The sequence below is a fragment of the Cupressus sempervirens genome, chromosome 10 (genome assembly GCF_028749045.1).
Source record: "Cupressus sempervirens isolate cs-2001-9-10 chromosome 10, ASM2874904v1, whole genome shotgun sequence".
In the NCBI taxonomy this organism is placed as follows: Eukaryota; Viridiplantae; Streptophyta; class Pinopsida; order Cupressales; family Cupressaceae; genus Cupressus; species Cupressus sempervirens.
Window position 1 is genome coordinate 185,873,117 of NC_143127.1, and position 24,496 is coordinate 185,897,612.

General features: G+C 40.6%; 1 protein-coding gene across 1 annotated transcript; it reads left to right on the plus strand.

The window, feature by feature from the left end:
• Nucleotides 1-21,749: 21,749 nt before the first annotated feature.
• Nucleotides 21,750-23,972, plus strand: LOC149533254 (putative clathrin assembly protein At4g40080). The gene has a single exon (XM_089805127.1). It carries the CDS (start codon nt 22,241-22,243, stop codon nt 23,321-23,323), a length of 1,083 nt encoding a protein of 360 aa, XP_089661253.1. The 5' UTR covers nt 21,750-22,240; the 3' UTR covers nt 23,324-23,972.
• Nucleotides 23,973-24,496: the final 524 nt, after the last annotated feature.

The following is a 24,496-nucleotide window of genomic DNA, read 5'->3' on the forward strand; positions in this document are numbered from 1 at the left end:
TTTCCCACAAGGTAACGGCCAGGCAGAGGCAACTAACAAAACCCTCCTCAAAATCCTAAAGAAAGTTGTCAATGATTTCGGCCACGATTGGCACCTACAAATAAATCTAGCCCTATGGGCCTATCAAACTTCCTTCCGTACATCCACAGGCACAACTCCATACTCCTTAGTCTATGGTGCCGAAGCAGTACTACCCATAGAGGTTGAATTTCCCTCCTTGCACATATCTTTGCAGGGGCAAATATCAGATGAAGAATACAGAGTAGCTCGGCTCACCTAGCTAGATCTCTTAGACGAGAAGCAACAACAAGCCTATGATCATCTCATAATCTATCAAACTCATCTCAAAAGAAATTTCAACAAGAAGGTGCTCCCATGACACTTTCAGCCAAGTGACATGGTCCTTAAAGAAAATATGAAAGTCCAAGCCAATCGAGAAAAGAAAGGCAAGTTTGGACCTACCTAGCTTGGTCCTTATGTTGTCACTGCCTCCTTTGGCTCTGGAGCCTATCAGCTATCTACACCAGAAGGAAAACTCTTGAATGATCCTACTAACATCATTCATCTCAAGAAGTTCTATGCTTGAAGATCCTTGGTATACCTAGCTTTTGAAAAATTAAAAAAAAATAGTAAAGAAAAATAAGCGTCCAATGGTGAAAACTTGACAATTCAAGTGCCTTGGATAGGTACTTTAGTGAAAACTTGGTAATTCAAGCACCTTGTGTACTAAGACTAATCCATTATCTATCACTATCCTATCCCTCATCCATTCACCTAGCATCCTATAACACACCTGCTTGTTCCTTTGGTGTTCCAACCAAATATCCAAAATCTAATGAAGCTTGTAAATACCTCCTGTACAGCTTGTAAATCTTGTACCTCAACTTGTAAATCTTGTACCTTAGCTTGTAAATTTTGTACCAAAGCTTGTAAATCTTGTATCCCCCCTTGTATAATAGCTTGTATATCCAAATCTTGTCCAAAGCTTGTACCATATTCTAGCTTGTATTATATGCCAAATCTTGTATCCTATCACATACACACAAAGAATCCTATTTTCCTTAAGCTTTTCACAAACCATCTACCTATCCGCCTATCAACTATTGAAAACATCCCACCCTTCACGAACATTTCCATCTCACAAAAACCAAAACATGAACAACCTTGTACATTTGTAACATATCTTGGTCCGTCAACTTGTACATCCTCTTTAGCTTAGTACCATTGTATCTATCCAGCTTTTGTGTCAGTTCCTCCTTGATCAGCATCTTGCACACATCACACAACCCTTGGTTAGCTATTGCAATGCATCTTTTAGCTAGATCTCCTGTCACCAAAGTGTTATCCTTCTTAGTTCAGCTTGCCAGATGCATCATTCATCTAGATCCATCAGCTTAGGTGCTCTCCGATAGATCCTTGTAGGATATAGCTTTCCTCATGTCTGATCTTGGTCCGTTAGTACCTCGTCCTACCCATCTCGTTGGCAAATGGTTCTCTTTTGGATTTTCGCTTTCTTTTGATTTGAAATCTTCCCTTTTGGGTCTTGAAATATCTTTTCCAAGCAATCTTTTTGTTCTCTCCTCAAGGTTGCCACGATCTTCCATATCATGGTATACTGCGAATGGGGCAATCTGAGTGTAAGGTCTTGATCAGGTCTTTTATTTGTTTTTCTTTTTTGCTTGTGGGTTACCCAGTGTCGATTCCACACTGCTTCCTTTGGGAATCATGTGTGATGCTGGGGCAATCCTTGTGTGGTTATTTTGAGTCAGTTCGTTAGTCCTTTGGACGGTTGGTGACACGGCCTTGATGTTCTTGGTAACTTTGGCAATTAACCAATAGTCCTATAGCAAATCTAGTGCTCAACTACATGGTGATACTTCTCTTTGAAGTATCCCCCCGCTCAAAAAGCTTCAATGGAATCCTTTCATCTCCATTATCCCCCATCCATATCCAACATCTGTCTCTCCTACCCCAGCTTATGCATCAGTATCTCTTTGAATCAATCTTCACTTTTAGCTTTAGGGATCCATAATCCTAGTCTTAGGGATCCACCAACCTCATCTTTCGTGCTCCACAATCCTAGTCCTAGGGATCTCCGAAACCTATCTTCCGCCAATCCAACTCTTTGAAATCCTGTTGCATCAGCTTTTACCATCCCATCATCCATCTCCTTATCCTAGATTCCTTTTTATGGCGCTCCGCTCCTTCATCCCCCACCTTCCCTAAAGTCTTAAGCTTGCTTCCTCTGGTGCCTCTGATTCTTCCTTTATCATTCTCTCGTAGTGAGAGTTTGAACTAATTCAGCCCCTTCTCTTTGCTAATTTGAGTCTCCTTGCTCATCTCAAATTCTTGTATTTTTTCAAAAAGCCGTCGCACCTCGCTTTCTCTCCCCGCCGCCTTCTTGAGGGGGCATCTTGCAGTCCATTCTCTCCTCTTCTGCTCTAGCCTTGGGCATCTTATTTTCTTATCTTTGATGCCATGCCACTTGCGGCATCACATTAAAGAGGGGCAAAATGTAGACACTTAAAATCTTTTAGAAAATAATTTTTTTAAAATTTTCTGAAAAAATTTCTTGATGACATCATCATTTATTAATTAATTAATTTATTTATTTATTTATTTATTTTTATGCCATTAAATCCCCTTGTCTTAATTAAAAATATTTAATTAAGGAATCCCTCCCAAAAATGTTTAAATCTTATTTAAACATTATTTTCCTTATTTATTAATTATTTAATTAATAAATAGACCAAAAATCTCAAAATAAATATTTAATTTATTTTTTGCCCAAAACTTGGCCAATTTCCTTAAGATCACTAACCTCTTCCAAAATCTTCTAATCCTTCTTTAATTTTGATTAAAGGCTAATCTCATCATTTTCTACCCCTAATCCCAACTCAAAATATTTAACTAAGGTTAAATATCAATCCTCATGTTTATTACAAATGTTTTAATAAATATTTCCTCAACCCAAACCCTTGAGATAAATAAACTTTATTTATCCTCAAAACCTTATGAAGTTCTAGACTCTTCTAGAAGGACTTTATCCTCTTCCTAAGCCTATCTCTAAACCCCCTTTTTAGCTTTATGCACCCCATCCACCCATACTAACCAAGCTTAGCTACTAACTCACCCACCCTCACTGAATGCCATCCACTTGCATATCTCTAACATCCCTAATCTAAATCCTAAATCACCTCAATCCCCCCCTAACCTTGTCACATTCCTTAAGCAAGCTTAAGACTTTCCTAAACCAAGCAAAGTCAACAATCTCAACTCTCTCCAAAATATCCCAACCACTAAGCCTTCAATGCTCTTGCAAGGCCATAAAGATTCTTACAAACTGTTACCTCTAGTTTTGCCACCAAAAGGTTCAATTTCAAATCTGCGGCCTGTTCAACGGTTAGCCAAAAAATTGCTATTTTAATGCCCCGACTCGCCAACGTTCTGTGACCGTCAAATTTTAGATAGATCAACGGTCGGCGTGATCTCGTCATCAAAAGTTGCACGGGAGGTAGTGTTGGCAACATCACGCCTGAACGACACATGTTGGTGGGCCCTGCAGGAGGCTACAACGGAGGGCGGGTCGGGAAAGTTTTTTGGTGCCGCAAGCGCTATGGCGCTATCACACACCAACCGAAAAATCTCCATGGTGACATAGTGCCCAGTGGAGATACTCACAACGATGGGCAGGACACGTGGCCAAAAATGTTGCGACGATCGAATAAATTTTGGTGGGCCGGAGAAAATAAACGGCGAGAACTTCAGACAAATATTGGCCCCCATTGCGTACCTTATCTGCCCAGTTGGCGGAGCCCGTGTCACGACAGCGAATCAAAAGAAGCATGCACAAATAGGGACACGTCATCGGTTGGGCGCTATGGCACTATGGAAATTTAACCTCAATTTTCCCATAGCGACATGGTGCCCGGTCGACACGTGGTCACCCTGTGAGGCAGAGTCGCAAGATTGCCTAGTGGTGTCCCAATGGGCCAGTGAGGAACCGCCGCGTGTAACCAGGCTGGAGTCTCTATCAGTACGATTGGCACAGTCAAGGTTTTCGATCTCCACCGTCAGTTTTGGTTGCATCAACGGATGGTGCCATCTCGCTATGGCGGAGATGCGCAGATATTATCTTGGCGACATAACGCCCATCCGTCGCGTGGCCATCCTACGGATCAAGTCTCGGGTTCACCAACCAGATGATGTCGTGTGTATATGTCAGGACATGGCAACCAGCGGGCCCAGTAGTTCAGGAGGGATGGCGAGTGAAGTACGTCACTCTGACCGTCAGGTTTGAGATCTACGGCTGGCGCTATCTTTCCATCAGGAGCTGCTCGGACTTTAGCATCAGCGACATGGCGCCCGTGCACCACGTGTCCTGGCGGGGCTGCGTTTCATGCCGTCAGAAGCAAATAGGGTGGGGTGACTGACGAACCAATAGGGGGACGCCACGTGTTGGCAGGCCCAGCAAATCAATAGGAACGGAGGGTTACGGAAGGTCAGGTTCTCCCCGTCAGATTTGAAGAGATCAACGGCAGGCGCCATGTCGCCTTAGTGAAGCTGTGAGATTTTTACCATGGCGACATCGCGCTCGACTGACACGTATTGGTGGGGTCAGGTCTCACCGGATGCATCATTGAGGTGGCACCGATTTGGATGGGGCCCAGTCACAGGAAAGAGATTTTGCGGCGAATCAGAAACAACCAAGTGTGCCAAGTCAGAACACAGATGCGTCGTGGGGCCGAGTTTCTTAATGCGATCAGCGCATTGAGGGGTCGATTCTCCACCATTAGATCTACGAGAATCTAGGGTCGGCGCTATCTCGCCATGGAGGAATTGTGCGAATTTTACAATAGCGAGTTAGCGCTCGGAAGACACGTGTCCTCACATTTTGGTTTTCAACGTGGCAATTAGCTGACGGCCAGCGGTTAGGTGATAAGGTGGCGCGATTAGTTCGATGAAGGTGGTCAACCACGGAAGGACTCTCTAGGTGGCAAGACAAAGGATTACAATTGGCCCGCGTGGCCTAGTCAGCTTATAGGGAGTCGTGTCGACTGATAGGCTTGGATGATTCATGAACCAAAATGCAGAGGCGATCGACGTATCTTGCGATCTGATCTTCGTGATCATTTCTGACCTACCAGGAATGAATGCAGGACATAAGGACACTCCACTCATCCAGTCGATCCATCTACCATGTCAGGGAATGTTGTGGTGTCGTTTCTATCTTCTCCAGGCTCTTCTCAGAAGAAATGAGATTTCTCGGTACGCAGGCCAGGATTTCAATCCAAATCCCCGATTGGATTCTCATGACAGGAAGTTAATGCCAGTAGGTAAGAAGTGAATGTAACGCGGAAATCTTCAGTTGTGCCTGATCTATAAAGGCAGTTTCATGATCTGTTCTGAGGTTCGATTCTTCCTGATTCCTCTGCTACTGCTTGCAGACTTGCAGTGTAAGACCCCTTTATCTCTGAGCCATGTAATAACCTGTATCATCTCTTTCAGCCATCAGTGTGAATGTGCATCACTTTGCCTCCCATTGGTGTATTGTTGAGATCAACGATCTGCATACTGTATCTATCTTTGGCCTATCGAATAATACATAAGTGAAATCTCCTTTTCCTAGTGTCATTCGGTTGGTTTCTCCTGATTTGTATGTGATTACTGATCGATATAAGTCTAGATGTGTATGACTTTTGTATGTTATTCTGGTTTTGTAGCATATACATGGGCAGGAATGAGTCTGAACACTCTGTTTTGGTGCATCACTGCCTTAGATTAGACTAGGTAGATTTGCTTTGATGCTCTCTTTCTCCCTTTCCCTTCTGAGAATAGATAGGTGCGCCCTGACAGTAAGAGGAAGCCAGCCTTCTCTAGAGACTCAACCTCGTAGTCCAAGTCCCACAGCTTGGAGGTTGTTTCCATGTTTCACTAGGTTGTCCTCGCGCATAGGCCTTGGACAAGGGTGCAAACCTAAGTGACAACAGTTTTTGGCACGCCCGGTGGGACTTATATCAGAAGATTTCATGTCTACTGGTGTCAAAAGAAGAAAGAGTTTCTGAGATTAATGCTGAAGAAGTAGTGCTGGCTTCAGTATTCAAGCCTTCAAGAGGCTGATTCATCAAGTACTTGGCAACTCTGAGCATCAACAAATCTGGTTTCAGGCTAAAGTTGCAGAAATTCATGCCCAGAGCTGAAACAAGGGCGTCTTCTAGAGGTAATTTTCAATATCAAGAACTCTCACTTTCAAGTCCTACAAGAAGGAGGGCTAGAGCTTCATTATCACCAGTTAGAGGTGGAGTAACAATCAACATACCTGTGAGATCTGTCTCTACTCCTCCTTCTGTCCGAACTCAGCCTAGATTGCCATCAGCACTCATCAATAGAACACTTGTTTATATGGCACAACCAAGAGTTCATCCTTTTGCCACCTTTAATGGTGGAAGTCCTCTGTTGTTAGCTCAAAGACATGATATACCAGTAGCTGCACTAAAAAGCATACCTGATTTTACTGGTGAAACTTCTATTTCCCCCTTAGAGCATATCCAAGAGGTAGCGAATGTCTGCAATATTCATGGTATTACGGAAGATGATGTTGCTGTCAGACTTCTAGCCTCATCTCTAAAAGGAAAAGCATTACAATGGTATAGAGGCTTAGCTCATGGTTCCATAACTGATTGCGATGGACTAGGAGCAGGATTATGCAAACATTTTGAGGATAAAAGTGACCATTTGTCACTATTAGAGCAGCTGACTACAATAAAAAGAGCCCCCCATGAATGTATGACTGATTTTAATTATAGATTCCAAAAGACATGGGATAGAATACCTACTATAGTGAAACCTACCCCTGGTAATGCTTTCTTGCATTACCTTAGAGCTTTTAACAGTGATATTGCCACTACAATCCAAACTATGGGAGGAGATACATTACCTAATGTTTATGAGACAGCCATAAAAGCTGAGAACATTCTAATACAAGGAGGAAAGTTGGCCCCAAGGCCTCCTATGCCTTTCTTTCCTGATGTTCCCAACCACCAACCAGCAATAGCCCCTCTCCCTACGATCTCTACATCGCAAGCCCTTACTCCAGTTCCCCAAGCATCCACATCCTCAAACAGAATAGATGAACTCAAGGAAATGCTCCAAGGCCTAGTATTGAACGCAGATAAAAGAGAAAAGACCCTAGATAAAAAATTACAAGAGCAGGGGAGAGAGTTGAAGGACCAAGGGAAGAAACTAGAGGATAGTTTTTCTCTAATACAAAAGATGAGTAATAAGGTGGTGGCCCTAGAAAGACAGCAGGCCCAGGGTGGCAAGCCTCCCCAATTGCAATATCAGGCTCCAAGTGGTGGTAGGCCTCCTAATCAGTAGAATAGCTCTTTTGATCAGAATAGGCAGAATAGTCATGCTTCTGCTTCAAGCTCAAATCAGAATAGAGCTATAGTCCCTCAAAATAACTTGGCCCAAGACCAAGATTTTTGTCCCTCATGTAACTATTCTTATACCTACTGCTTGTGTCAGAAAGCAAAATCTTATTTGGCCCTAACTGTCCAAGAGTCCACAGTAAAGCAATCACACAAAGAAGATCATCCCAAGGAAGCCTCATATGTTCAGAGGCAGGGTGATTGCTCTTTTATGAATCACCGAATGGAGGAACATTGTAATGTAAACCAGGACTCCGTTGCTCATAACACAAGAAGCAAGAAGAGAGCTATGGAACATGTTGCTCCTCCTTCTCCTAAACAGGCCTCAACTTCAAGTGTTATACCTAACACACAGACAGCAAATGAGTAGACAGACACCTCACAACAGCAAAAGCAAGGTCCAAGAAATGAGGACGCAAGTGATCCTTTTGTTGTCCCACCTCAACCTCTTATATGTGCAGCCCCCAAAGTTTCTACCAAAATCCCTAGTGCACCATTGAGTGTGGTAGAGCAAATGAAGAAGACCAATGTAAACATTTCCATGTGGGATGCTGTTGCTACCATACCAATGCATAGGAAGATGCTGCAGCAAGAATTGGAAAGGATTGAGCCCAAGGATCAGTCATCTACCATGGAGAGTGCCACTAGTTTAGTACAACCAGCAGAAGATGTGGAGGCAAATAAAAAGGTTAGACCTCCTCCATTTTATGTTTCTCTGATTATAGGGGGCAAATTAGTCCATAATTGCATGATAGATTCAGGGGCTAGCAGCTCAGTAATGCCTAGGTGTGTTGCTGATGCTTTAGGGATGAAATATGAGCCCATTGTTAGGGAGGTGTTACAACTAGATGGGAGTACTGTCAAAACCGTAGGCATCCTTAGAAGTGTGGAAATGGCCCTACATGCATGCCCTGGTTGTACTGTGATTCAAGACATATCTATTGCTGAGGTTAAGCCCTATTTTGCCATCTGTCTTTTGAGAGACTTCACTGCTCAAATTGGTGGATTCATATCTGCTGATTGGTCTTACATGTCATTTAAGACCAGATATGGGGCCAATGCTTCAATAAGAGCAGAACCTCAAGCCCTTCACCACACTGAACCCTACACTCCCAACTTCATCAATATGAATTTCCCTATCCTAGAAGTGAACGAAAATAACATAGTAAACGAGCCTGTCACTTCCATAGCAGAGATTCCTGATTTCTTCTTGGATGAGTGGGCAAATGCATGTCAGTTTGAATCTATGTCGGAAACCCTTGAGACGGGCCTTAGTACATATTGCATAATAGAGAAGGAGGTTCAAGTTCTTGACCTTGTTAGGACCAATGACGACTTAAATGGAGTATGGAGAATGTACTTTGATGGCTCAAGGAATAAAAATGGATCAGGGGCTGGTGTTATGTTGATCTCTCCTACACAAATAAGATACTACTTCTCCTTTAGGTTCCAATTCAGTTGTACCAATAATGTGGCCGAGTATGAATCCTTGATCCAAGGTCTCCTACTTGCCCGAAAAAGGGGAATTCAAGCCTTGAAAGTATATGGGGATAGTGAGTTGGTAGTGAACCAAGTGAGAAATCAGAATATCACCAAAAATGGCCTGCTCAAGTCTTATAAACATAGAGTCTGGGATTTGCTCGAAGGTTTCAATGCATTTAACATTCAGAGCATTCCTAGGAAAGAAAATAAACATGCTGACAGACTTGCAGTAGTGGGTGCATCTTATGATGTGCCAGGGAATCTTGAGGAAGAAAAAAAACAACAAATAAGGGTAGTGGTGAGGCCTGCTGTTCTTGATAATAATACTCATTGGCAAGTGTTCGAGTCTGATGAGCAAATTGTGAGCTTCTTGCAGAATGAAGCAAAATTTTCAGAGAGAAGTCAGCTAAGACTACAAGATCAATATGGTGATCAGATCATTCATCTCAATTCCAACAAGCTACCCAAGGGTCTCATTACCTTGGAGGGCGTCTTTAATCCTGATGATCAAACAAGGGGCAAAGGGATGAATCTAGTTGCAGAAAAGGATGACCATGCCCCAGTTACTATTGCTGATGGAAAATCTCTTAACATGGGGAAGGTATGTTCTAAAGCTGAGCAAGAAGATTTCATTCATCTATGTCAAGAATTTAGTGATGTATTTGCTTGGACATATGATGATTTAAAAGGGTTTGACCCTAGTTTGTTTCAGCATACCATAGATTTAGTTGATAGGGTCAAACCAGTAAGGCAAAAGCAGAGGCCAGTGAATCCCAAGATTGAACCTTTAATGAGGAAAGAACTATCCAAACTGATTGAGGCTAACATAATTTTTCCTATCAAACACTCATCATGGGTAGCTAACCTTGTCCCTGTGAGGAAGAAAAATGGAGAAATTAGATTATGTGTGGACTTTAGGGATCTCAATCAGGCTTCCCTTAAAGATCACCATCCTCTCCCTTCTATGGAGAAAATTCTATCCAAGGTCAGTGGGTCAAGGAGATTCTCTTTTCTTGATGGGTTTTCTGGTTATAACCAAATGCTGGTTAAAGAGTCTGATAGATACAAGACAGCATTTACTACTAAATGGGGCACCTATGCTTATTGCAAAATGCCATTTGGGTTAACAAATGCAGGTGCCACATTTCAAAAGGCAATGGAGGTAGCTTTCAAAAGATTAATTGACAAGTTTGTCTTGGTATACCTTGATGATATAACTGTGTATTCCAAGAATGTGGAAGATCATCTTGATCATTTGAGACAGGTATTTCTAAGATGTAGAGAGTTTGGGGTATCTCTCAACCCAACCAAATGTGTCTTTGCTACAAACCAGGGAAAACTATTGGGACACATTGTATCTAAGGATGGATTGACCGTTGATCCAGAAAGGACAAAAGCAATACTTGCCCTTCCTCTACCTAAACAAGAAAGGGCTACAAAGTTTCCTTGGTAGGATAAATTTTGTAAGAAGGTTTATTCCTAATCTTGCCACCATGGTGAAACCCCTTACAACCATGCTCAAGAAAGATATGGTCTTCTCATGGACCAAGGAGGGGAAGGAGAGTTTTGAAAAGATCAAGGCAGCCATAGCATCGGCCCCTACCCTCATGAATCCAAAATTTGAGAAATATTTCATCCTCTACACTTTAGGTGGTGAGTCAAGTATCTCTGCTGTTTTGACCCAAACAAATGACAGGAATGAGGAGCAGCCCATAGCCTTCTTTAGTGAAGGGCTTAAGGAATATGAAGATAAGTATAGCTTTGTTGAGAAGCAGGCCCTTGCAATCATTAGAGCCTTGAAGAAGTTCAGGTACCTCTTATCCCATAATAGGATCCATTTGTTGGTACCCCATGCAAGTGTGAAAGACTTCCTGTTAAACAAAGATGTCAGTGAGAAGAGAGTTGGATGGATCACTAGGGTAATGGAATATGATGTTGACATTCAGATTACCAAATTGGTAAGAGGAAGAGGATTATGTAAAGAAATGTTATCAAATCAGAACTCAGATGAAGAAGTTTCCATGGTGATAGCAGAGCAGCAGGAGGAAAGGTATGCTGATGGTCCAAGGAGCTGGATAAATGACATGAAGAATTTCTTATTAGGGAATGGATACCCTCAGGGATTGGACAGAACTAAAAGAAGACAATATAGACTACAATCCATCCCCTATGTTGTGATTGACAATATCCTATTCAGGAGGGATTTTAATGGGACCCTATTGAGGTGTGTTGAAGTGAATCAGGCTGAAAGGGTGATTAGAGAACTCCAGGATGGCCCTGATGGCGGCCACTTCTCTGCAAGAACAACTGCTATGAAAATCATGAGGGCTGGATATTATTGGCCATCTCTGTTCCATGATTGTTACAGGTATGTGAGGAAATGTGAGAAATGTGCTTTTTTCTCAGGCAAACAGAGACTTGCAGCTCTTCCTCTTCATCCTATTCAGGTGGATCAGCCCTTCACTCAGTGGGGGTTGGATTTTATAGGCCCCATTAATCCTCCATCTAGTGCAGGTCATAAATGGATCTTGGCTGCTACTGATTATTTCACTAGGTGGACAGAGGAAGTTGCCTTGAAGGATGCCACAGAGCCATCTGTTGTTGAATTCCTTGATGGAATTGTATCTAGATTTGGTGCTCCTTCTACTATCATCTCAGATAATGCCAAGTTTTTTATTGGAACCCAAATTTGTGCATGGGCTATGAATCACAATATCTACCTGAGCACATCATCGAACTACTATCCTCAGGGTAATGGTTTGGCTGAATCTTCCAACAAGAATCTGATCAGAATTATGAAGAGGACAATAGAAGACAATTAGAGGACCTGGCACAAGAAATTAAGGACTGCTCTGTGGGCTGATAGGATAACACCCAAGAGATCTATTGGGAATTCACCTTTTGTGCTAGTATATGGTAGGGAAGCTAGACTCCCAATCTCATTGGAGTTCCCATCCTTGGAGTTGGCTCATCAGCTGGAACTGGTTGAAAATGATGCCATGTCAATAAGAATGGCAGAACTAATTGAGTTGGAAGAAAAGAGAAACAAAGCCATGAAAACTCTAGGGATTCACCAGCAACAGATGAAGAGGAATTTTGACAAGAAGGCAAAGGCCAGAATCTTTAGAGAGGGAGATTTAGTTCTCAAGTGGGACTCAAACAGAGCAAAACCAGGAAGGCACTCCAAATTTGACCCATTATGGAGTGGCCCTTATCTGATTTCCAGTTGCAAACAGGCCAACGCATTCCAACTAAGCAGGCCAAGTGGTGAAGTTCTACCCATTCCAGTCAATGGGATCTATCTGAAGCCCTGTTTTTGAAGGATTGTGAATCTATGTACATAGTTAATCTAGTTGCTTCCTGCTTGTTTCTGTTTTGCAATAAGTACACGAGCACATGGCCCTCTTCATGAGTCATCTTTGACATGCCTCATGCTGCTGAGGAGGTCCCATTTTTTGTTTTTTATTTCCAATCATAGAAGCAGAGTTAGAACCTTAAGGGTTTTTTAATGTTTTGATTTCCTCTTTAAGGGTTAGGGTTCTTGCAGCTCTCAGTTTGTGCCTCCTGGCCCTCTTTTGACTCCATAGCCCAATGGATCATTCTCAGGCACTGGTCATGCATCAAGTAGGCTCATGCCCCCTGCGAGTCACCAGAAGTGTTACCTCTGGTTTTGCCACCAAAAGGTTCAATTTCAAATCCGCGGCCTGTTCAACGGTTAGCCAAAAAATTGCTATTTTAATGCCCCGACTCGCCAAGGTTCTGTGACCGTCAGATTTTAGATAGATCAACTGTCGGTGCGATCTCATCATCGAAAGTTGCACGGGAGGTAGTGTTGGCGACATCACGCCCGAACGACACGTGTTGGTGGGCCCAGCAGGAGGCTACAACGGAGGGCGGGTCGAGAAAGTTTTTCGGCGCCGCAAGCGCTATGGCGCTATCACACGCCAATCGAAAAATCTCCATGGCGACATAGCGCCCGACGGAGATACTCACGACGGTGGGCGAGACACATGGCCGAAAATGTTGTGACGATCGGATAAAGTTTGGCGGGCCGGAGAAAATAAACGGTGAGAACTTCAGACAAATATTGGCCCCCATTGCATACCTTATCTGCCCAGTTGGCGGAGCCCGTGTCACGACAGTGAATCAAAAGAAGCATGCACAAATAGGGACACGTCATCGGTTGGGCACTATGGCGCTATGGAAATTTAACCTCGATTTTCCCATAGCGACATGGCACCCGGTCGACACGTGGTCACCCTGTGAGGCCAAGTCGCAAGATTGCCTAGTGGTGTCCCAATGGGCCAGTGAGGAACCGCCGCGTGTAACCAGGCTGGAGTCTTTATCAGTACGGTTGGCACAGTCAAGGTTTCCGATCTCCACCGTCAGTTTTGGTTGCATCAACGGATGGCGCCATCTCGCTATGGCGAAGATGCGCAGATATTATCTTGGCGACATAGCGCCCATCCGCCGCGTGGCCATCCTACGGATCAAGTCTCGGGTTCACCAACTAGATGATGCCGTGTGTATATGTCAGGACACGGCGACCAGCGGGCCCAGTAGTTCAGGAGGGATGGCGAGTGAAGTACATCGCTCTGACCGTCAGATTTGAGGAGATCTACGGCTGGCGCTATCTCGCCATCAGGAGCTGCTCGGACTTTAGCATCAGCGATATGGCACCCGTGTGCCACGTGTCCTGGCGGGGCTGCATTTCATGCCGTCAGAAGCAAATAGGGTGGGGTGACTGACGAACTAATAAGGGGACGCCACGTGTTGGCAGGCCCAGCGAATCAATAGGAACGGAGGGTTACGGAAGGTCAGGTTCTCCACCATCAGATTTGAAGAGATCAACGGTAGGTGCCATGTCGCCTTAGTGAAGCTGCGAGATTTTTACCATGGTGACATCGCGCCCGACTAACACGTATCGGTGGGGTCAGGTCTCACTGGATGCATCATTAAGGTGGCACCGATTTGGATGGGGCCCAGTCACAGGAAAGAGATTCCGCGGCGAATCAGAAACAACCAAGTGTGCCAAGTCAGAACACAGATGCGTCGTGGGGCCGAGTTTCTTAATGCGATCAGCGCATTGAGGGGTCGATTCTCCACCATCAGATCTGCGAGAATCTAGGGTCGGCGCTATCTCACCATGGAGGAATTGCACGGATTTTACAATAGCGATTTAGCGCTCGAAAGACACGTGTCCTCGCATTTCGATTTTCAACGTGGCAATTAGCTGACGGCTAGCGGTTAGGTGATAAGGTGGTGCGGTTAGTTTGATGAAGGCGGTCAACCGCGGAAGGACTCTCCAGGTGGCAAGACAAAGGATTACAATTGGCCAGTGTGGCCTAGTCGGCTTATAGGGAGTCGTGTCGACTGATAGGCTTGGATGATTCATGAACCAAAATGCAGAGGCGATCGACGTATCTTGTGATCTGATCTTCACGATCATTTCCAACCTACCAGGAATGAATGTAGGACATAAGGACACTCCACCCATCCGATCGATCCATCTACCATGTCAGGGAATGTTGTGGCGCCGTTTCTATCTTCTCCAGGCTCTTCTTAGAAGAAATGAGATTTCTCGGTACGCAGGCCAGGATTTCAATCCAGATCCCCGATTGGATTCTCATGACAGGAAGTTAATGCCAGTAGGTAAGAAGTGAATGTAACGTGGAAATCTTCAATTGTGCCTGATCTATAAAGGCAGTTTCGTGATCTGTTCTGAGGGTCAATTCTTCCTGATTCCTCTGCTACTGCTTGCAGACTTGCAGTGTAAGACCCCTTTATCTCTGAGCCATGTAATAACCTGTATCATCTCTTTCAGCCATCAGTGTGAATGTGCATCACTTTGCCTCCCATTGGTGTATTTTTGAAATCAACGATCTGCATACTGTATCTATCTTTGGCCTATCGAATAATACATAAGTGAGATCTCCTTTTCCTAGTGTCATTCGGTTGGTTTCTCCTGATCTGTATGTGATTAGTGATCGATATAAGTCTGGATGTGTATGACTTTTGTATGTTATTCTGGTTTTGTAGCATATACATGGGCAGGAATGAGTCTGAACACTCTGTTTTTGTGCATCACCGCCTTAGATTAGACTAGGTAGATTTGCTTTGATGCTCTCTTTCTCCCTTTCCCTTCTGAGAATAGATAGGTGCGCTCTGACAGTAAGAGGAAGCCGGCCTTCTCTGGAGACTCAACCTTGTAGTCCAAGTCCCACAGCTTGGAGGTTGTTTCCATGTTTCACTAGGTTGTCCTCGCGCATAGGCCTTGGACAAGGGTGCAAACCTAAGTGACAACACAAACCCATTCATTGCTCTTACAAGCCATTTATGAGGGTCTTTAAGGCCTTGAGCCTCCTTTGTTGACTCATCTTTGCCCTTTCCTCCATCCACTCACCCTGTGACATGTGTCACTCCCTGATTGGCTGTAAGGAAGCACAATCCATGTGCTCTTCTGATGCAGGAGCATCCAGAGGTATAAGGGCAATCCTATGTCACCCAAAAATAAAAAGTACTTAGACTTAGTTTTTGTTTCATGTGTTTTCATTTCTAGATACCCATTTGGGTCAAATAAAGGTTCCAACTCTCATAGTTCCACTATCAGTGTTCTAGGATAGAGTATTTGAACACCTTGGGACACGTGTAAATGCCAAAAAAATAGGAGTATGTAATTGAGCCATCATTTTGGTGAACTAGGAGGTGTAAATTGGCCAGATGAATGTAATTGTAATTTAGAGCATTCTAGAAAAAGAATTAGGTCAAAAGGCCCCACGGTTTGAAAGTTATCGTAGTTTTTCGAGTTTTGGAGACCTCCTAAGAATGCTTCAAAGTTAGGTTAGGGGCATTAAATGACCTTGAAAAGGGCCAAAAAAATGGGGGACGAGCGAAGCTGGTCCATAGGGCTATAGAGCGCTTCGAGAGCTTTCTGAAAATGTAAACGGTTCGTCAATCAGAGCTGCTGTTCAAAAGTTATGCCTCCCGAAAGTTTGATTACCGTTTTTGGATTCTTCTAGATTTGCACCAACTTCTAACGCAGCTTCTGGAGCCTTCTTCTTGGTCGGTGGATGCCTACTAGCACTTTCTAGAATGTATTCCTAGTCCTTAACCCTTCAGGGGTCTATTTAAGGACATTTTTGGCATTGTAAAGGCAGTTCAGAGTTGATTTTGAGAGGAGGTTCTGAAAGGAGAAATTATCTCCAGATTTATGTTATTGTAAGCCCATAGGGCATGTTATGAAGTCTATTTTCTCTGTACTGAATGTACTAGCTTATTTTCACAGTTAATACAATTTCCCTTTTCTTTTTGTGTTCATTCTGTGCTTGGGTTGTGTCCCCATCATCTTCTCTCATGCAATCTGAGCCCTCCATGAGCTTTTTCCCATCCTTGCATCTTAGCCCTCAAACCCTCAAGCCCTTTGTCTATAAATTGAATCCCCTCCCAAGCCATTTCATCACAATCCTTGAGTTAAAGTTATAATGCTAGTTTGAGAAGCCAAAGCCTTTAACCATACCCTTATAATGCCAAATTGAGAGCTCAGAAAGCTACCAATTTGCCATTACCCATTCTCACCATTGAAGCAAACTTGAAGCCCTTTGAGCATACATACCAATCCTTCATTTAGACTCATCTACCAAACAATGAGCTAATTCCTATTGGGAGAGTTCATTCATTTAGCTCACATTCCTAATTGGGGGTTCCTCTTTAGTCTCTCTTATATGTTATATTAATCTTTGTTAGTTAATGCTTTGTTCTCTTAATAGATTAGTGTTTCTTGCTAACATATTTCTCATATACACCTGGTACCTACATTTTGCATAAAATTCACGCATGTACAAACACAATATTCTAAACTAAATAGGCAATGACAAGAAGTGGTGCATCGTGTAGATCCCAACTAGCAGGTGACTACGACTCCCTTCCTTAACCACATCAGGCACGTCAAACATAAAAAAAACATACACGCACACCATACACATGCAAGTATGGGGTAAGTATCCATAGAAAACACATATAAATAATTCATATATCTAACCATCATGAGATAACTGAAAGTCACTACATAAACATATATATCATTATTGAAACAATCATGAAATCACTGGAATAACTAGTAATTAAGTAACTCAACACATATATTAACTAAATATGAAATACAATTAATCAATTTTGGTAATCCACCACCGCTAATCATAAAACATGATTAGAAAACTGACCTAAAAGAATCTGGTACTACAACAGAAAAGTCAAGTAGGGGTAGGCATTACAAAAACTCAGGTGTGGAAACAACTTCCTACACTAATCCCTTAAGGAAAGTATTGTGCAAAATCCTATTAAATCCTTGCAATTTCTGATTCAATATTAAGTAAACAATAATATTGCAGTCAACAATGAATACAAAAAACAGACAAAGAAAGAAAATACATAAACACAAAGATATGCCGGTGGGGAAAAACTTTTCGGTAAAATAACCCCACCCCTCCAAAACTTGCACAATGTATTATCTTCAACACAAAGGTTACAACACACTTGCAATGCAAGTTCTTTCAGGACACAGAAGATTGATTTAGTAGTAACATATCATACCAACAATACACTTTCACTCTCTCCTATCTACAACCCTAAAAATGCTTATATCATGTGCTTTCCATTTTAGGGCAACTTCCAAAGAACAACCGTATTAGAGTTTTACCATTCTCCCAAAAATTAGGAACCCAAAAAATAGATGGAAACTCGAGTGTATAGTACTTGATCAATTGCCACATGTCTTCATGTCTTCACCCATCATCAAATCTTCCAAAGATAGCTCTTATGCATCATAGGAATTTGTCATAACAATTTCAGCCATGATCTACTTACACACAATTCAAGATGTCGACACATGCAAGTGGAGTGACACATCAACATGCCAACTAGACATGTACACTCACACTTAATTACATTATTTGTAAAAAATACATTTACAAAACAAATAATAAGAATAGAAATTATCCAAGGTTGAGACACCTTATTCCTAACATTAATCGGGCTATAATTAGTTAATTAGGGGATTGACATAATTTAATCAAATAATAAATATTTAATTATGAATGCCTCGAAGAGATATAGATTTGATTAGGAAATTACTTTTCAAATTTAGGTGTCTACAATAGTATTTATTGTTATTTTAAGTAATTGCCCACAAATGTCTAGTCATCTCGTGGGAGCTTTTTGTTCATAGTTGGTAATGACAAGTTATCTTACAACTCTAAGTTAATGTGTGATGAAAAAATTTATGATACATTCTTATAACGTAAGTTGTAAGTTATGACAATATTTATGAGAGATTCTTATGAAAGTTGTAAGATGCATAAGGACATTTGTCATAGCCCAAAATAGTCAATGTTGGGTGCTCAACATAAGAGGTTTATAAGGGGAGTCATTTGGAGAAATATGTGTTATTTGGACACTTTTAGTTTGTTGAAATATGGTAACAAATGTTATGCATAACCCTATCTTGTATTTTCATCCAAAAGCTACCCTTTATGTTACATTTATCTACACAAGATAGCCTTTGAAGATAATAGTTACGTGATGTTTGTCGATGAAGTGTTATGCTACCCAAATTGATTCAGATAATTGGATTTTGGTTGAATACTCCTATTAGAGAAGTAATGTACTACTATTGCATTGTAACTGTTGTTTAATAATACAAAATATCATGCTATCAAAATGTGGGGTTTTTCTCCAAAAGACTTTTCCTAGAATCCATATAGGGGAAATGAGCCACTTATCACCCATGTTTGTATTACTGCCACATCTATTGCTACCTTTCCCCCCCAATTACCGTTCATAAAAAGTACTAATAGTCGATCACATGTGTACTAATAGTTGTTCATGTTTTCATTTTCTTAGTTGCGGATTGGTCTATTTGTGCAAAAAATACTATTTTTTGGATGAGTGGCTATTGGGGGGTCTCAGTGGTGGGGTTTGGGTGAACATTTTAAAATAGCACTTTTAGACCACCTCACACTCTACAAGTTCTATAGAGAGATCGGTAAATGAGGGAAAGTCGAAAGATTAGCTTCAAGCTCTTCACTCACTTACAGAGGTTCACCAAAAAAAAATGACAAATCTTGACATACGATTAGAAACTGTAGGTGTGGAAAATTAGTCTTGATAGCTAATAGGTTGTTTCCCTTTTCAAAAGATTGAAGAAATTGATAAGATTGAAATAGGTGCATTCAAATGTCTATGGAAGGTTCTACTTTCAAGCCAACCACTACTAAAAGAGATGGCTATAAAGCCTACAAAAATGATTGTATATTATAATTTATTAATCATTTGAAATTTATAAAACAGTCTGACTTACAATTTTAATTCAATATTAAACAATAAAATCAATAAATGTCCATTGTGTCGGCTAGGTAGACGCTTCCATGACATCGGCTACGGTGCAACTTATTCACCGTCCGGCTGCCCCAACATCTCTGCCAAGTGATGGGACAGACATGTCGGACGGACATGTTAGAAAATGAATTTCTGCTTTTAATCATATTCCAATACTTATATGTATTGTTTTATTCAAGTCATATATACTTATAAATATTTTTTCATCTGAGCAATATATTTCTAACTATAAAGTTTACTATGAAACCATTTCATAATTTTTAATAAATTAATCATATTTTATATTTTGAATTTTGAATATGAAGAAATGTTTTTAGAATAAAATTTTGAAAGTAAAAAAAGATTAATTTCATAATTGAAATGAATTTAAATATTTTTGTAAAGATATTGTAGTTTATTTTTATTATAATAATAGACTTTATTATTAAATTTTATTTTGTGTCTTTATTTCAATAGTGGTACAATTAATAGAATATTGTTATTATTATTTTGAATATAGCATTCTAATCAACATTTAGAGTCATATTCTAATTTTTTTTGGATCACATTTTACTATGAAATAAGTACATTGTTGAATTTTTTTAACATGTAGTTAAAAATGCACATTAATCATGTTTTTACTTAAAAGAATCTTTAAAAGAATTCTAAATACAAATAAAAAAATGCACATGAATGAATAACTCAATAGTATAACCATCTAATTTTTATAATTCAATAAAGACTCTATACTTATTATTTTTTTACTAAATCATGTTTCATCATCAAAATATGAACTTACACTTCAAGAGTAAAAGAATTCTAGACACAACCATGTTTTTAAGAAACAAATAGTATAACATTATTTAGTGTTGTACATTTGCCAATATGTAGCCTAAAGTTCAATTTTTTTTATAGCTTTTTTCTAATGTAGAATATTTTAAAATTTTAATAAATAAAATTTGTAAGATTCCATTCAGAATGTTATAAATGAAGTAAAATTGCATAAAGTAAAATCATATTTTGATGGCAAAACATGATTTAGTAAAAAATATGAACTTATTCTTCAAGAGTAAGTTCTTCGTTGGTGTGCATTTTTTGAGTTGTGTCTAGAATTCTTTTTAAAATTCTTTTAAGTAAAAAACATGATAATATTAAGTTCTTCATTGGTGTGCATTTTTTTTATTTGTGTCTAGAATTCTTTTACTCTCGAAGAGTAAGTTCATATTTTGAAGAGTAAGTTCATATAATAAGAAGCATCTAGTGTTGTACATTTGCCAATATGTAGCCTAAAGTTCAAATAATTTTTTAAATTTTTTTCTAATGTAGAATATTTTAATAAATGAAAGATTGTATACTTATGTAGAATAGCATTTTACATATGTAAAATAGCATATTCAAAATAATAATAACAATATTTTATTAATTGTAAAATTATTTGAACTTTAGGCTACATATGAAGAATTCATGCTAAGATAATTCTATCAAAAATTATCTTAAAATAAACTTATTTTCACATCAAATGCCTTATCCCATACATGATAATTTTTGATGTGCAATTGTTTATTTTAAGATAATTATTTAAGAGTAAAAGAATTCTAGACACAACCATGTTTTTACTTAAAAAATCTTTAAAAGAATCCTAGACACAAATCAAAAAATGCACACCAATGAAGAACTTACTCTTGAAGAATAAGTTTATATTTTTACTAAATCATGTTTTGCCATCAAAATATGATTTTACTTTATGTAATTTTACTTCATTTATAACATTTTGAATGAAATCTTACAAATTTTATTAATTAAAATTTTTAAATATTCTACATTAGAAAAAAGAAGTTCTTCATTGGTGTGCATTTTTTTACTCTGTGTCTAAAATTCTTTTAAAATTTTTTTAAGTAAAAACATGGTTGTGTCTAGAATTTTTTTACTCTTGAAGAGTAAGTTCATATTTTGATGGTGAAACATGATTTAGTGATATAGAGTCTTCATTGGATTATAAAAATTAGATGGTTATACTATTGAGTTCTTTATTCGTGTGCATTTTTTATTTGTGTCTAGAATTCTTTTTAAGATTCTTTTAGATAAAAACATGATTGGTGTACATTTTTAACTACATGTTTAAAAAAATTCAACAATGTACTTATTTCATAATAAAATGTGATCTAAAAAAAAATTAGAATATGACTCTAAATGTTGATTAGAATGCTACATTCAAAATAATAATAACAATATTTTATTAGTTGTACTACTATTGAAGTAAAGACACAAAATAAAATTCAATAATAAAGTCTATTATTATAATAAAAATAAACTACAATTTATTTTTTTTAAAAATTTAAATTCATTTCAATTATGAAATTAATCTTTTTTCACTTTCAAAATTTTATTCTAAAAAATTTTCTCCATTATGAAATGGTTTCACAGTAAACTTTATAGCTAAAACATATTTATGACTCATTCAAGTTAAAATATATATATATATAAAAGTAATGGAAATATGATTAAATACAGAAATTGATTTGCTGACATGTTGTCCCATCAATCCTGACATGTCCATCCCATCACTTGGCAGAGAAGTTGGGGCAGCGACGGAAGTTAGCCGGTACTTCTCAAATCTCTAGAGTTTTAACAATTGCGAAACGCAATGGGTTAGTGGGCAATCATCCGGACGCCGTACAATTTCCCACGTCTCTACCAGTCATGCCAGAAATAAATGCTCTCTCTCTCTCTCGTAAACCCTATTCTCACCTGCTACGTGTGGCCCAACCAGTGAAGCAGCATTAAATTACACCCACGATGTCTCTATCCCGGTGGTCCTCCACCTTAAAATATTCCGATAACGTCAAGGACGAAGTCGGTCCAAGAAACCCGTACTAAACGACCGCCAGAGCCGGTTCCCAATCTACATAACCACTCGGCCATCCCAAACGCCAAGAGAGACGAAATATGGAAAAATAATGATGTTGCAGGTTCGAATCCGGGAAGACGCAAGAGAAATGAAGCTGCGGAGACTGGTGGGAATTCTGAAGGACAAGGCGGCGGTGAGCAGGGCCGTTACAAACTCAGAATTCGCGTCGCTCCACGTGGCGATCCTGAGAGCCACGAGCCACGAGGAGGCGCCGCCGCATGAGAAGCATGTGGCGGCGATACTGGCGGCGGGAGGGTGTAGCTCAAGGCTCCGAGCGGCGCGGTGCGTGGCGGAGCTCATGGAGCGGCTGACAAAGACGCGCAACTGGGCGGTGGCGCTGAAGTGCCTTATACTCGTTCACAGGATTCTGAGAGAAGGGTCGTTTATATTTCAAGACCAGCTCAGCCTTTACCCCTTCCGCGGGGGTCGAAACTACCTCAATCTCTCCAACTTCAGGGACCCTTCCAGTGCGGTCACATGGGAGGTGTCCACCTGGATCAGGTCCTATGCAACCTACGTGGACCAGTGGGTGTCCACGTGTAAGGTCCTCGGCTCCTTCTTCGGCCGCAGTCTGCAGCCGTGTGCGGTGACTGGGCTCCCGAATGCTGAGCTGGCGAGGGAGATGGCGGCCCTGAGGGAGCTTCTGGCGGCGGCCTGCGACTGCTGCCAGCCCCTCGCGCCGGAAAACGGTGTCATTTTGGGGGCTCTTGGGGTGGTCTTCGCTGACACGTGGGAGTTGCAGGAAGAGGTTGTGCACCGCCTGGAGGAGGTGCGCGAGCGTATGGTTGGGTTGTCACCGGGAGAAGCGGTGGAGTTTTTGCCGGTTGTGCAGGATTTGGCCACGCAGGAGGAGGTTTTTGGGGAATTGTTGAGGGTGGACTTGGCCGGAATCGGTTGTTTTCAGGCGACGGTGCGAGCCAAGGGTTTGGCGGCGAAAGTTAGGGATAGTCTCAAGGCGGTTTCGGAATTTAAGCCCCTGGTCACAAGGATGGGTAATTTTTCACAGTCCGCCAGGTTCGTAAGGGACCGTGGGAATGGATTTCGTAGCGGTTCTGCGAGATCTGAGGGCGTAATTTTGGAGAGAGTCGCCAGCGATAATTGGATTTATGACGGGAAGGAATCGTTGATTTGAGGATTTATGGCGGGGAAGTCTGTTCAGCAGGTCGAGGGTTCGAAACGCGGGGGCTGTTTGGCGGAAGTTCTTTCAAAATTTTGTTGGGTTTTCGGCCTATCAGAGACGGGACATTTCACGCTTCTAAAGAGTACGCGAGAAGTGAGGTGTACAGAATGATTTGAAATAATCTTACCTGCAATAGAAACTATGGCGTAAATGATGATTTTTTTGGTTGGGGGAGTCCAGGTACATGAGTAGGTATAATGAATTCAGATTAGAGCATTGGTAGATGCGTGTGATGGTGCCAGGTCAATTAATGGGCGGCTGCCTTTTTACCGGGACCAGATCTTTTGTCAACGTGTACAGTATAGATTTGGTGACTTGTGAATCGGTGGCCCAAAAGATTAGATTATCTACTGCTGATGTTAATGGGTTTGTACTTTTGCTGGGGTGGAATGGAGATTGTACACGTCTCCATTGCTGGTTGCTGCTGCCTCACACAATATTTTGTAGGATGAATTCTTTGGGCTTCAAAATCCTTTTTGTGTATCAACCATTTGACAATTCTTGTAGCGTTTTGTTTTGCTACACATTAATTTTTTTGGACAGATCATTTGTTTGATTCAGTGCCTGATTAAATACAGTAATAATGGTGCTTTGGAAGTTATTCTTGTTTGATACATTGAAATATATTATATATGGATATGTATGGGACATACATATATATGCATATTCATATAGATGCTCATTCATTCTCTTAATGTATTGATGGGTGGGAATATTATCTATATTTTCTTGGGTTTAGTCATTTACATCACGTAAGCCTCCTTCCTTGTATGTGCTTTTTTGTTTGTTTTAGCATTCGATTGTGGGTTTTAGGTTTCAACATTGAGTCATTGAGACTTTCAAAGCAAGTTTGCATTTATCATAATGTTGGCCGTGATCTCATTGTGACTTTAATGTTGTCCAAATCTAATAGCCCATCGATGAACATAAAAGAAATGTGAAATATCAAAAATCACTTGGTAGATATGAGACAATTCCTCTTCAAAAATCCATTGAAGGATATGTAGCAAGATGCTTCGACATGTTTTGAAATATTTTTAAAGATGCAAGTTAAAAGATAATTGTAACAAATGTCATTTGACAATGTCACTAGTTACACACACTTGTATATGTTTTATATTAATC

Excerpts from the sequence above, each read along its gene's own strand:
- LOC149533254 (XM_089805127.1), top strand. The coding sequence starts at position 22,241 with ATGATGTTGCAGGTTCGAATCCGGGAAGACGCAAGAGAAATGAAGCTG.